At 35.9% G+C, this 15,668-nt stretch overlaps 1 protein-coding gene across 7 annotated transcripts in view; it reads left to right on the top strand.

Moving 5' to 3' along the window:
- LOC110833750 (nuclear receptor coactivator protein neosin) overlaps window positions 1–15,668 on the top strand; it is a 122,594-nt gene that overhangs the window by 101,436 nt on the left and 5,490 nt on the right. For 4 of the 7 annotated variants that reach the window (XM_087357306.1, XM_087357311.1, XM_087357307.1 and 1 more), the window contains 4 exons: window positions 105–269; window positions 387–506; window positions 2,558–2,772; window positions 9,159–9,316. In XM_087357306.1, the coding sequence (XP_087213432.1) occupies window positions 105–269; window positions 387–506; window positions 2,558–2,772; window positions 9,159–9,316 (658 nt within the window). The remainder of the gene's footprint in view (window positions 1–104; window positions 270–386; window positions 507–2,557; window positions 2,773–9,158; window positions 9,317–15,668) is intronic. The other 3 variants (XM_087357308.1, XM_087357309.1, XM_087357310.1) reach the window with 3 other exon arrangements.

Raw genomic sequence — 15,668 nt, 5'->3', positions numbered from 1 at the left:
TAGTGGTTAAGTTACTGATGCTTTGATGTGTGATGTTTTTCACTTATCCATCTCCTTGGTCATGTATTTTAATACCTGTTTTGAACAGATGTGTAATGTTGCAGGTATGAAGGTTTCTCTGGAAAGGGTGGTGATCGTGACCGTGACCGTGATCGTGACCGCGACCGTGGATTCTATGGTCGGGATGGAGGGTTTAAGAAAGATGGGCCATTTTCAGGAGACAATTTCAGAGGAGGCATTTCAGGCAGAGATGATCGAGGAGGGTTTGGGTGTGTAGCAACATTTTCGCATAATATAGTTTTTGGAGTATGTGTCATAATCATTCTGATTGAGATTAATCCTTCATGATCACCGTATAACAAAGTAATGCAATTCATGTATTTTAGCAGCGCCCCATATAGACCTGGCATAGAACCAAGAGGGAAAGATTATTCAGCACCTGCTAATGTTGGACAGGTGGACAGGACAAATGACTGTGAGATTATTGTTGTCAACAAAAATCAAAGGTAAACCTCTTTGTTAACAACATTTTAATTTGGAGTTCCTTGTAGACAGATATTCTAGTAGACATGTGCAAGTCTCGCCTTTTTTAGGATGAGGTGAGAAAAATCTCAAACTTGGTTTGATTTTCTTGTCTCTAAGTTTGAGAATTTTCATATAACTGCATTTGTCTAGTGCAGAACACAGACTACCTTATCCATTACAGTCATATTTGTTAGCAATGATAGCACAAACCAATTTGTCACTCCAACCACTGTCTCGTCTTAGCAGTGGCAGTGCCATTAATCTGGCTTAAGGTTTCTGATTGTAGCACTTAATTATTATGTGTGGTGTTCCTTGTATAGCTGTTTTTATAGAGATTCTGTTGAATCCTTTCCTAGTATAGTTTATAGATTATTATTGTTGTTGTTATTATGAGAGAGCGAGAGGGTTAGTTTCAATTCCTGTAATTCCAAAATTATCTGTGTGACAAAACATTTCGTGTTCCACATTCACCAAATTTCTATACTTGGATTTTATATTTTTGTTCCTGTAAGATTTGAGGTTTTCACAGCGGTGAGTATGAAGATTTGTCTTCTGGGTTGTTGCGCTGTGTAGTCTGGTCGATGTTAACCAAAGTTTCAGAGGTCGTACTGCCTCCGTCGTCAGGGCGATGAATATGACGGAGACAATATGACCTCTCAAACGTTGGTTAACATCGACCAGACTACACAGCGCAACAATCCAGAAGACAAATCTTCATTTTTGTTCCTGTTTGGATTAATTTTGTATTACAGTAGCTGGTGCACATGAATTCTCCAAGAATACAGTGCTGCCTGAGGGTGATGGTGGTGCATGAGGAGATGGCAATTTTCTTAGCTAAGATGGCCATCTCTTTTAATGTTAGTAAGAGAGACTAATGCCACGGTGGTCTAGCGGTTAGAACGCTGGCCTTGTAATCCTGGGGTCTCGGGTTCGATTCCCGGCGGTGCCCGAATTTATAACTTGTGTTGGGCAAGGCCGTGGTCTAGGCAACACGGAGTTTTCCTCCGGGGGCTTCCCCGGTTTCTCCATGGCATCCCAACAATTACTCCATTCACACACAGAAGAAGGCAATGGCAATCCACTTCTGGATCATCTGCCAAGAACGTATATGAACAGGTCCCAGTCCGAGAAAAGGATGGAAGGATCCTGTTCATATGGACCTATCGTCAGACAGAACACTAAATAAAAAATAAGAGAGACTGACCTAGTGCAAATGGTGGCATTTATATCTAACTGTGTGGACATTTTTTATGAAAATGTTTGTGGTCTTAGGATGAAATTTGTGAGTGGATGAATTTTATGACAATGCTTGGTCTTTAGATTTTAAAATGATTTTTCTGACTGAAACTTGATTGGGTGAATTGTTTATTAATCAGAAACACAACACTGTATATTGTGCCAACAGAGTATGTCGCACTATTCATAGTAGTGGTGGCACATTAATTGCTATTTGTGACACTTTTGTCAGTGGAAATGTTGATCTGACCTGTAATTTTGTGCAGAATGTCTATGGATTCAATTCATGTCCTTTTTCATGGGGCCTTTAATGTCCCTGGTTTCAGTTTTTATATTTGTTTAGGATCCACTAATTAATTATTATTTCAAATGGAAAGGAGAGGTCATTTCTCCTACATTTGTTTACCTGGGTTATAATTATTCTGAAGATAATGTCAACATATTGGGCCTTGTTTTTTCAAACTATGCAAATTTTACTATTAATCCCATTGGATATGACATTGTTTGCGGTCGTTGAAATCTGTTGGACTTGGTGGTGTACCAAGTTTTGTGATGAAGGTTTCCAAAGTTTCTTTCCCCCTGATTTTTAGTTTATTTTTAATTTAGCTTGTCACGGGATAAATTTCCTCTTCTGTGGAACCACGGCAAATTGTGTTCTCTGGCTACAGTTGTGGTAGGGCCCACTGCTTTTGTGCTATTTATCATGACTTATTTGAAGTGATGAACTGAGAATATATGGGAATCATATGACAGTGAAGGCAAGATTTCCTGCTACAAATGAGATAAATTAGGTCAGTTTGCTGTGTTGCAGGGAATATGCCGAATATATTGAGCATCGCCTCAAACAGTTGGGCCTAACAGTGGACCTCCTCTTTCCAAATGAGGAGGTTCCAATTGGCCGTGTGCTGGCCAACATAGCCAATCGAGGCAGTTTGTATGCCATTGTGGTAATGCCTCAGAATGAAGAACACCGCAGTCTCACATTGAACATTTTACATGGACTACCACAAGGTAAATTTAACGGCTTAACTTTATTAAATTATCAGCACATGATAGTATTGTGTTGGTCAGGTTTGATTTATACTAATGTGCTTTGTTATTTGTGTTGGCTGAAATAAAACTTAATCAGCGATATGTCACCTTCCTCACGCACGATACCCAGAACATAATAATTAGCTGGACAGAAAGTACTTGTTTCACTTGGTAATGCTTTATATAATTTGGATTCATCTTACTGTTACAGTATTACAATACACTTTTCTTTTGGTGCCATTAAATTTAAATTTCATCATAATAGTATTAAATCATGTATTATATAATTTCAGTTTGTTTAATGCATTTTCAATTAAAGTACAGGTAAACCTCGATTTACGCCGGGTATGCGTTCCTGGATGAACCGGCGTAAATTGAAACTCTTTTTATAATGTAAATCAATGGGAAGTCGATGACATGCGTTCCCGGCACCCAAACATTGACGACTTAAGTTCCTCAAAAACTGACTTCTCCTTATCCGTGATAGCAATTTCAGTCAAGGGAATGATTTTTCGATTCATGTCATCCTCCCATAGCAACAGTAATTTCTCTATTCTTTCTAAAAGTTTACTTCTGCTATAACTCACTTGCGTTGCACTTACTCTCGTAGCCTGTTGCAATGACTGTTTTATTTTATATGAATTTTTCATTATGGTAGCCACAGTGGAAGGAGGCAACTTCATACTTCTGCACACATTACGGCGAGTATCACCACCTTCTATTCTACGAATTACGTCTATCTTATCGCCTAACGCAATAGACCTATGCAACTTTTTAGCAACACATTCACTTCTCTTTACAGACATGGTGGCTCTTCTACAATTTATAAATATAAAACAGTTGCTACTGCAGAATAGTGGTCGAACAACAACACAGACACGTTCAGCACACAGTTTTCAGCACATTCAATGTGTCAACAAGAAGCTAACTGAGCGCAAATGATTCACCGTAAAGAATGACCAATGCTCATGTGACTGTTGCGCAATGTTGGCGGATTTTTATGATATCTCGCAAATACTTAGCAATGAGTGCAGAGGTGACTGTATTTATAATTTTTATTCAAAATCAGCGATGTAAGAATTACGATTTAGTATAAGAATCAGTACGAGAAACATTGTAAAACGTTATAAATAATAGTAAAAAAATTTTTTTCACTTTTTGACTTTCTGGTTTCAAAAGCGGCATTATTCTGAATCGGCGCAAATCGAGGTTTACCTGTACTTTATAGTGCACTGTTCACAACTTGCTTCTTTGGTATGGAATTCTGTGCATTTTGCCTCAGTTTTGTAGGTTTCTCAAGTGATTTGCTTGTTTTGTATTTCCAGTTTTTTCCCCCCACAGTTCATAGCAGCAAAGCTGAAAATTGGTTGTGATTGGTGAAAAATGACCAAAGTTTAAAATGGAGGATATTTCCATGTTTTGTTAAATGTCAGGAGGAAATAAAACCTTGTTATGACAATCATATTGAAGATTTCTTAAAAAAATTACACTTCATGAACATTTACCAAAGGAAAGGATTTAAAACTCCATTTTATTTATTTGAAATTTGTGTGCAGTCAGAAATGTAAAACTTAAATTTTCAGGGATTAACCACCATTTTATGTTGATGGTGTTGCATCATACTGATAAATATTGCAGTTGCCATCTTCAAGGTGAATGTATTTGGAGGTCAAAGGGAGACATTATATGTCTGCTATAAACGTACTGAACGTCATGTGAGTGAAAAGCACTCCATATTTTGAAGGTCACAGGTCCAGTTTTCAGTACAGAGACCAGCTGTACTGACTGAGGTTTTGTGTGGTTTACCTCAGTCTCTCTATCAAGTGCCTGGATAATACCTGAAATTAGGCCAGAACTGCTTCCTTCCACATCATTTCCAGTTTATTAGTCATACTGTGCTATTGTTCAATACTTTGTATTTTGAGATATTTGTCTAAATAATATTTACAAATTCTATCCATACTGCAAAGAAAACACCACTAACTTCAATTTGGTAACTCTGTTTAAGGAAGTAATCGCTGTTTACACTGAGAACCTTGGAAAAATCTTAAATGCAGAATGAGAAGTTATTGGCTGTTCAAGCAGTTAGGTAATTAGTTACCATTGGACTTTGAAGGGTTTAATATCAAAGAAATAACTAAATATCCAGTGACCATTTTATCTTGTCAGCTGTTCAAACATTTCAGTTGTGCACACTGTGGACACCCCTTCAAACTTTCTGATTTATGACCTTCAGGAATGTGTTTGTGAAAGTTCTCCCTTCATGACATTTTGATTTATTTTGGAACCATTTAATGACTAAACCTTATGGTTTAATGAACATACCAAAGTAACATAGGTGATGTTTCTTCTTCTGTTGACTTTTTCATCAGGGTGAGTTGTTTTCTGATAGTCTTCTCTTCCTCACATAAGTGCTCCTTTTAAGTCTGTCAACAGTTTCTCAACTCCCTTGTATATCTTCCTTATCTTAGTCTCTGCCTAGTCCTGATTCCCTTATCATTTTTTATGCTATCAGAGGAATTCTGTTTTGAAATTGTGTCAATTTTACCAACTTTCATTGTAGTATATTTGTTTTCAGATTTTTTTTGCTTTTTGTTTGTAATATTTCGTATTACATAGAATTAAAGTAATTGTTAATAATGAAAATATTTTTAAATGTTTGTCTTCCTTAAGTGTATTACCCAATATGCACATGATATTCATGTACAGTATTATGATCACCTGATGGTGTCTCTAGCTTATGGCCTGGAGTTTACTTTCTTTTGACTGTCATTGTCCAGATTTAAAGTACTTTCTAAAATATACATATATATCAGCTTTTTCCGTACATATGTCTTTGTTTCTCCATACAATTCTATCCATTTGGTTGCTAAGTATCCGTTTACAGCCCAGAAGTAATCTTTGCTCACCATTACTTAATTGCTGGAGACCATTTAATGCATAAAGTAATCACTGCCCAGCAAAATACTGTTAAATAATGGAACATTGGTCAGTAGGAATACACACACATATTGGTACAGTTTAAGAAGAACCTAGGCAAGGAATAGGTGTTTTTACTATTAATATTACGTAGTTTGTTGTTATACATGTTTACTGCACTTTCTTTTGTGGGTGTAATTTTTCTTCTCAAATTTCACTGACATATATATATATATATATATATAGCTATTTTGTGTTTTTCACCCCAGCTTTATATGTCACCGTAAGGAAAGCACGTGTTAGGATGTGAACTGTATGAAATTGGTTCAAGACAGGGTCCAGTGGTTGTTGCTTGTATCACAGTAATGAGCTGCCAATGACAAAAGGAATTTATTGAACAGCTGATTGAGTATCAGGTCCTCAGCAAGGACTCTTCTTCAAGGATTTTGTCATGTGTTTGGTCTGGTGCACATACTCATGGTATGTGGTTTTGAATAGTTTTCATGCATTTGCTACCTGTCTGTTCATTACTTAATCCACTCATTTCATATAATTTGTTTGGACTGTTAAAGCGCTTCCTATGTATCCATAAAAGTTACAGTTCTGTGGTGAATGTGGGTCCGTTTATTATATGTTATATATGTTGACATACTCCATTTCACATAACATGTACTGTGTTGGATATTCTAATCATTTACTACTTAATTGGAGTTTATTATTTAAACCACTCGTTTGGTATGATGTAATTTGAGTCTTTTTTAAGCACTGCGTACTGATATTTATTTATTTAAACACCAAACTTTGAACTCTGTGGTTTATTTGGCTCCTTCCATGATATCTATGAGAACAGATTTTGTTTTGCGTTACATGTACATACGTGGTGTTGGATGTTTTATGCATTTGCTACTTAACTGGTGTTTGTTATTTAAACTGCGCATTTGTGGATGTATGTTTGCGAATTTTTACACGCGTCACGTTCATCAATTTTTACATTTTCTAATGTGTTTGGCACCGTCCCATTATATTAATAGCAACGTACTTTCTTTCGTATTACATACCAGTGTTCTGTGCTGATGTCTGTCCTGTGGGTTGTTGCACATTGTAGTCTTGTAGAAATTTACTGAAGTGTCAGGGGTTTTATCACTCTGATGGTGGAGGTAGCAAGCACTTCTGAAATGTTGGTAACCTTCTTGCAGACATCATGGCGCAATGACCTAGAAGACAGCTACGTTTATATTCGCCGCTGTGAGAACCCGAAATCTCATGATGTTCTGTGCGTTTGCTGCCTAACTGAAGTTTGTATTTAAACTGTTATTTATGGCAGTGAATTTGTGTGTTTTAAATGCTACGTGTTTACTAGTTTTGACATTCTCCAGAGCATTTACTTCATTTGTTTATCATTGGGAACTGACTTTTGTGTTACATATATAGTGTCGAAGGCTGGTTTATACATTCGTTGTCAAATTGGTGTTCGGTATTTGAATGACACATTTCTGGTAATGCGTTTTAAAAGTCATGTAATCGTCAAATTTTTACACTTTTTTGTGTGTTCGGCTTGCTTCGCTATGTCATGGTGACAGACTTGTTTGATGTTTACAAGACAATTTTTACGTTACTTATTGATCAGGCGTATTGTGTTAAAAGTTAATTTATTGTGAATTGTGCGTTCTAAAGTCACATGGATGTAAAAATATGGTGATTTCATGTGTTGTTCCCTTCATAATCATATTTGTTGGCCCCTGTTTTATATTTTATACGTTGTAATAAGGAATTTTATGTGCAACCAGTGAACTGAATTATCATCAGAAACATTTATTTCGGGTAGTTTTGTGTATCACAAAATACCATTTTTAAATGTGTGAAATTTTCACTGTTTTGTCATGTGTTAGGTTGTGTTACTGAACTCGTAGTGGATTGTTTTATATTCACATACATGGAGTTTTGTGTTTGTAAACTGGCTGAGGAATGGTTGTTTCTGACAGTTTGTTTATCTTAATTATTCACCAGAATTTTACGATGTCTCACCACTATGCCACCATCCTTGTTTCCATGGTGGCTGCATTTTATATGCATATATTAACCGGTTGTTGGTTTATCCATGGTAACATTGAAATTAGGAGCCTTTCAGGATATGGACATACATAACATGTTTCCTGATCTCGACCTTATTATTTTGTTTCTTAATTTACGTCAAATTGTATTGCTTCACCAAATCTTGGGAATTTTGGGGCAAGTTCTTGGATCAATCCCCAGCTTTTTTCTTAAGGTACAGTGTAGACTCTTTCATGGGAGGAGGCACAGATTCAAAACTCAGGTTAAATAAACCAACCAAGGTCGGCTCCCAGGGTTGGTGAAAATTTCCACTGAGGGTGCGTTTGTTCGCCTCACACCCAATAGGAAGTTCAGCTTCGTGGAAACTTCCAGAATTGATGGCCAGCCATTGGGATTTATTGCCTCACCTTAATGTAGTTGTTCAGTCAAGAAGTCTCAGTCTGACTGATGAATTAGGGCTCATCAATTTTAATCTATTTGTTGTGTGAGTATTGCATCGTCCTGCAAAAAGGTATGTTTCCTTGTTGTGGGTAACACTACAACACTCTCAAGTCAGTTTTCGGATATAGTGGATGGACCTCCATATCGTTCTGCAACAAGTTCAGTTAATAAAATTTAACCTGAATTTCTGCAATTAGCTTTTAAATATTCAACTTAGATTGTGTGTCATATTATTAAAAAAATAAGGATATTGAAGAAACTACTTTCATCACAATTTATCTTTCACTAGCAGTCTGACCTTCAGTGTTGTGAACTCTAAATATGTTGTTCATATATTTAAACAACTTCGTTACTACAAATAATAACCTAGGTTATCACATAATCCATTCTGCTAACAGCATCCCATATCCCTGAGACCACTGACTGCCTGTTAACCTGCCCGAATCCATACCCCACCTCTTCGAACATATTAACATTCATTGGTTAATGGTGCCCAACCACCCATTTTAATATTCTCATTCAAATGACGTACCAGTCGGACAAGAGCTAAAAGTCAATGACAAGTTTGTGATGGTACAAGCATAGTGAAGTTCGGGTAAGGATTGTTACAAATGATTTGGATAACATGAGTTACATTCATCATTCAGAGGAATATAATACTAATACTAAAATGTACTGCAGTTTATAGCATCTGTTGTAAGTATGGCTTGTGATACAATATTCAGTTATGTTTTCAGAGATATTGCTTTTTATGAGTTGCATCAAATGTTGCATTAGTAAAATAACTTAAGTCTACTGTTATTATTAACTCTGAACTGTGATAAGTATTTTTTTTAAATTCTCTACCTAACCTGTTGCTATTATGGATGAGGTATTGCATGGAGTGGAGTAGCATAGTTTTAGAGAGTTTGAGATCAGTGTTGTGTAGTGCAGTAATGGTTTTCCACCTGCAGAACATAGAAACATGCCATTGGAGGATGCAGTACCACTCATCGTTCGCAACTTTGAAGCATACATGCGTGGAGAGAAGCTGCCACCCCCAATACCAACCCCAATCTCTGTGGTATCAAGAAGTGTCCCACTGTCGGAACGTCACCCTGAAGCCATCCAGGTTAGGGCTGATATTACTCACTTGGCAGCAGAAACATACCGTGAATTTGTTATGTTCTGTCTTACAAGTATGATACAGGTAACAGAGTTATTTTTGAAAGTATTTCTTAGGTTGGTGATCAACAACTTGGAAGTCTTGCACAGTTTATCCTCAGTCACAACTATTTGAATTGCATTTGTTGATGTTACTAGTTTATTGACTGGATAGTATTTAAGATGATTGTACATATTAATGTCGTATAATATTGGAATAATTAGTTGAAATCCCCTTACTACAGGGCTGGTGGCTGGATTTTAACATCTGGATTCAACAAGTAATGGTATTAGTATTAGAAAAAGTATATTTATGCAACCATCGTGCTAAAATTTTGTAGCAAAAAGTATTTGAAAGAATATTTATTTATGAATAATGTTCTTTTTTTTTTCTATTATAAAAATTACTGTTCCCAGAATGTTTATAGGTTCATAAAATAAAAACATGTATATAAATCCAGATGTACAACACTTATATTACTGGAAATTCCTTCCTTTCTACATAATGATGGAACTGTGATTTAGAAGTTTACCTTCATGTGGTACAAAAAAAACACTTTTCTATACTCGACCGTTGAAAGTAAGGGTATATCATTAATCATTAGACTAGATCTGGCATCTGATACAGCATGCTTCACGCGTAGACCCGCCATGGTAGCCAGTTATTATTCAGTGCCCGCTTTTCCACTGTAGTTTAACTTACCTTATTTTATAGAAGAGTTTCAAATTGATGACCCTCTGCTTCTAAGCATGCCTCACATTGTGATAACATGTTCCTAGACGCACATCGAAGTTGCTGTATGGGAATAGGGGAAATTTTATGCGTAATGTATTTTCTTCTGAGGAGTGCGGATTGTTCATACACACTTTTTCTTTCAGCGTGTTCCACAAATAAAAGTCACAAGGATTTAATTTGAGTGAATGCGAAGACTACAATCCTTGACTTATAACTCGTTTGCCAAAGATTTCGTGTGATGACACTATAGAATTGTTCATAGTGTGTGTTGTTGCTCAAAGAATGTTGAGAGAATCAATCTTGCATATTGTTTGGAATTGTTTTGTAAAAGAGCACGGGGGGCCCAATTATCCTCCACACCGAACCCCAACTTTTAAATCATTCAATGGCATTTCATGAATGGATGAGAATTTTGTGTGCTCTGGAATCTGTTATTTTAGCTATTTATGTAACCACTTTGAGATTTCTTTTTGTTCAGCACTGATCCGATAGAACACAATTTTGTTACGGTATTGTAAATCATTGCTTTACATGGCACTGTACTATCAGGATACTTCCTATGAAACTTTCTATGGCATTTCCTCCATGAAGAATGCTTTACAAATGTATTGGCTCTGAATAATTTCTGTTCAGCACTGTATTTCATTTTTGATTTGTGAATTTCACAAGACTGCAAATTGTACTTGTTCGTATCTTGAGGACAATGAACCATGCTAAACACGCAACACCATTGAGATATGCCAGTAAGCATCAAGTGACAAAGAGATGGTTCAGCAGCCAACAGTGGGCATGCATAGGCGAAGAGTTTTCTAGCTGGCTAGTCTAAGGATAAATGGGATTCCCTGTATATGCAGTGTTGTAGCGCATAGTACTGTTACTTTTATCTGTATGTCTTGGTTGAGGGAGCTGTATCAGTAAAAAATCTGCTTGTTATTCTTCAATTAAATAGTTGTCGTGTTGATTGCTCACTGCTGTTGTATTAATTTTGCTTTCTTACTGATAATGGGCAATCTTTTTCAGGCTGTGCAATTATGAAACCTCTATACAGCAATGCACAACTGGTGTTCCACGGCACACCAGTGTGCTGCAGAGGCCATCTAGGTGTGCCATGAAATTTTCCCCTCATAATTATAACCATATTGAGATAAATAATTGTTAATATCGTTTTCTGCTCTGTCTCAGTTTTCATTTTCTTTATTATGATCGGGTAGACTGAGGACAGAGAAGATCTACTAAATGGAATTGGAAAGTAATACAACCACTTTGCAGCAAAACATGTGTTCCTCCCCTTTACTTTTATTGCCACTCTATGTATTTTGCTGCAATCTACGTGGTGTACAAATATAAATAAATATATTTAAGTTTAAATGTTTACACATAGTTAATAAATATTGGATCAAATGGTAGGAAATATTATATTTTAATTTATTTCAAATAATAAAGATGGATAATTATAAACATGACATAGAACATTTTTTGGTTGGGGTTGATTTATAAGAAGTCATGGCCAATCAATGCCATAAACTGTCTACCTCCCCCCCCCCCCCCCACATTATGCAAAATGGGATTGGTGTGCCACCATGACTCTTCAACAATATTTAGTGTGCCGCGAGTGTAGAAAGGTTCCGAAACACTGCTTTATATGAACAGAGATGTCTTCATTAAGTTTGGTTACAAACCATCATGTATTTTTTAAGTGAATGGCACATGGTATATTGATAGTAGTGACCTCCGAAACTTTTATCAGATGACGAGTGTTTGAAGTTCTCGTAAGAGGCAAGTACACTAACTCACAGAAAACATTACTTGGTTCACCAAAACCACATCTAACTACGCTCATGTGTGACTTATGACAAGTATGTTATAGTCCTAATCAACTATTCTCTGTATACACAATTTGCGCAAAAAATCAAACACTTGAAATTTTCAAGTCCATACCAGAATCATGTAAGTGTACAGCTGGCATCATGATTATAATTTATAATCTCCATGTATTTGTCTGCATGTAGTTTTTTCTGCATCCACTAATTCGTTATTTATGCCACGTCTGTTTAGCAAACATCAGTATGTCTGCTTAATTTGATGCACATGACTTTCCAAGTTGTTTCAATAGGTTTAAACACTAAAACAAATGAGAACACTACTTTGCTTGGACGTACCATCAGTATTATCATTCACATTATCGCTATTATTTATGCTGCACTAGTGAGGCTAGAAGTGCGAGGAAAGCAGGGACTTCCTTTGTTCTTCCATGATTAGTTGTTTATTGACATTCTCATTTAAAGATTCTGTGTTTAAATTTGGCTATTGACAAATAATTTTATTTGCAAGAAACACAAACTTTAGAGCATTTTTGTTTCATAAAGTGTACGTTATGTTTACAAAATATGAAATAGTATGTTTTCTTGTGAAAGGTCTGTTTTTTAGGACCTGACGTCTTTAACAAGATGCCCATTGTCCATAGCTGAACTTCATCTATGGAGCTCATTTATCTGATCATGGACTCTACTCTATTAAAGATTGAACATAATACTGAGCTTAAGCAACTTCACTGTTCATCGACCTTATAATAACTTCATTGTAGGTTATATTTGTTGTATCTCACTTCTTATTTGAGAGGCTCCGGGGTTTCTCCGTGGCATCCCAACAGTTACTCCACTTTCATCATCATTTCGCAAGTTTGAATTTACCTTTGAAAATACGTTTGGACCACCGCTATGTGCCTTACAGTCATAAATCTTAATTATGTGTGTTCTGCAAATAGACAACCATCCTGTGTTTCGTGTTATGTACCAGTAGATGTATCTTTGTGCACTATTTGTCCCTCTACTCCAGTTACTGGCTGACCAGTTAATAACGAAATATATATCAGCAGTTTACATATGTTGAGTCAAGTCATAGCTGATAAATGCTTCTTGCTGTACATTAACCCTTCAGTGACTGTTCCTTGTATTTCACAGCTGGGAATTTACTTCACCGCCACCTATAATATTTATTACTTAAATTTTATGGTAATTTTTACATACTGTATCTAAGCATGTAAAATTATACGTGTTGAGTTTTTGTGTGCACATATTTTTTAAGGTATGCATTTATATGTTGAATCAGTATGATTTATGGAAATTTTAGCATACTTTGTTATAACTCATAAAGTTCTGAAGCCTTTGGAAGGTGAAAAAGCAGCAGACTTAAGAGGTTGCTTTGCTGCCTGTGTGTGCATGTCCACTTAAAACTTTTGTGTCAGTTATGGTAGGAATGAGTCTGCATTAACTATGAATACGGTAGAAGAAAGGTGCCATTGACAAATATCACGGATGATGCTGAGGTCAAACACACGGGCCTTTGGTAGAACTGTTGTGTGTAGCAAATATGATTGGAAATTAAAATAGCATGAGAAAGTTCCTGCATATCCGGGAGAAAGTCTGTCTAATGAAACTGATATTCTGTTCCCCCGTTAGCATAAGCATATTCCCATTTTAGTTGTAAGGCCCTGTTTACCATTTCCAGGAATGCGTTTCGTACACAGGAATGGTGTTACCTAGCAAGGGACGATGTCTTGCTCTTGCGCAGGACTCTGCCCTTAGCTTTTTGGTTGGTTGGTTGGTGATATTCTGTTCATGTATATACTGTGTGAACAGTGTGGTGTATTAGCATTTAAAGCTGAAAAGGGATGAATTGTTCATAATAATTATTGTTTATTTTCCCTATTTTGTTATCCTTAAATTCCTGAAATGAGGGGAAGGATGGGTGCTTTAGTGGAGTTGATGAGCAAAGCAAGCTAAGGTAGAGCCCCTAGTATTTTTATTCTTAGGTTCTCAGAGAAATTTATTTTCATATGTATAATTTTTAAATACAGCCAGTTACAAGAATTAGAATGTGTCACAAATTACCAACATTGCTACTCATAATTATTTAACTATGTATCCATGATTGTGGAGTGACAGTGTTAATATTATAAATAGATTATTATATTTGTATGGGGTAATTGCATTCTTTAATTTCTGTGATAAATGTAAGTATGACTACTCTGTGATGCTGTTTTCTAGCCATGTGTGCAGAACACCCACCACTGTTTTTCCAGAAGTTTATTTAATATTTCCTTTGATGTCAAGCTGACTTCAGAGGGCAAAGCTTTTGATGGCAGAATTCACTGAGAAGTGTTTTCAGTCATCAGTGGAATTTGAATATATCGATCCGACTTAAACTCAGAATTGGGTGTTTTAAAGGATATAACAGTTGGAGCAGACAACTCTGTGACGGTTGCTCAAGCACTTCACCTTCCATCAAAATTTTTTTGTAAAGTATCTTTAGTTCAAGATGTTCACTTCATAGGCTAAGAGAAGACATTGTAATTTTAAAAGACTGTTAATTATTAATGCATCTGTGTAAGCATATATTTTACTATGTAATTGAACTATTCACTGAAAGTTTTTTATAACCTTATTTTAAGTTAATCAGGTACATTATAAATTTTTGCATCTCTGACATCATCCAGCACCTTTGTGCTTGATGTGAAGTGCTTTTAAAACTTTATGGTTATAGATAAATGAATCACTAATTATAACTTTATACTTTTCATTGTGTTCGATTCACACCTTTACCTAAGTTAATTGACTGAAAATTGGCCCTGTTCAGAGTAGGTAATGATTAGCGAATGATAATTGTATTTACAATTTTATTTGGTCCTGTTAAATTTTATATGAACAGGTAAGGAAATTAAGGGTTCATAACAGAAAGACGATATGAATTCTTATGGCATTTTATGATCGGCATAATAACCATCCAGACATGTTATTGTACAGTTTTATATCTGCTGCAAACTCGTGTATGAGTTACTAACACTTTAATATCTAATGGTAAATATATGTCCCACCTGCTTTAACAGTCGGTAAATCTGCATTTTATAGTTATATATTTTTTGTATGATTCTCGGTGTAAACGGATTTAATTTTTGTGATGTTTAAGTGCGGTTTCTCACCCCGCCCCCCCCAATACAGGCTAAATAATTAAATATTATTTAGGCAAGCCTTGGCTTTAAAGGGCTTACAGGGGTACACTGGAAATATTTACAGTTTACACACTGTGCCCAAAACTAATGCTTATTATATGCAAAACTCAGAAACATGTGGCATGCGGAATGAGCAGTCTTCTTGCCTGCTAGTGGTGACTGATCTGGAAGAATATTGAATTAGTGTCGAATGAAGCGAAACAGTATACGAAGCAGTTACATTTTATGTCTTGTTGTATAGGCCAAGTGATATGTTATCAAAAGATGTCAGTCTTTCATATTGTTTTATTTCCCTGGAATGTTATATACGGCGAAATTCAGGCAGCATTGTACAGTGAATGTTGGTAATATCGTGCATTAGCCAATAATTACCTTGTTATGAACTTTCAAACACTGGTTCATTATTTTCTCCCCACCCATTTCAATACAACTCTCTAACATTTAGAATTAAAAGGCATAAGTTTGACTATTCCCTATTTCAATCAGTCAGAAATATATTACCTAGCAACTTACAGCAGGATTGATACAACAGTACAGTATACTCATGTGGAAGTATTAAGTCCATAACAGTGCAAG

This window comes from Zootermopsis nevadensis, unplaced genomic scaffold (assembly GCF_977971745.1).
Source record: "Zootermopsis nevadensis isolate Lab colony 2312 unplaced genomic scaffold, Znev_1.0 Znev_ptg000028l, whole genome shotgun sequence".
Lineage (NCBI taxonomy): Eukaryota > Metazoa > Arthropoda > Insecta > Blattodea > Termopsidae > Zootermopsis > Zootermopsis nevadensis.
This window is presented reverse-complemented; position numbering and strand designations above follow the sequence as displayed.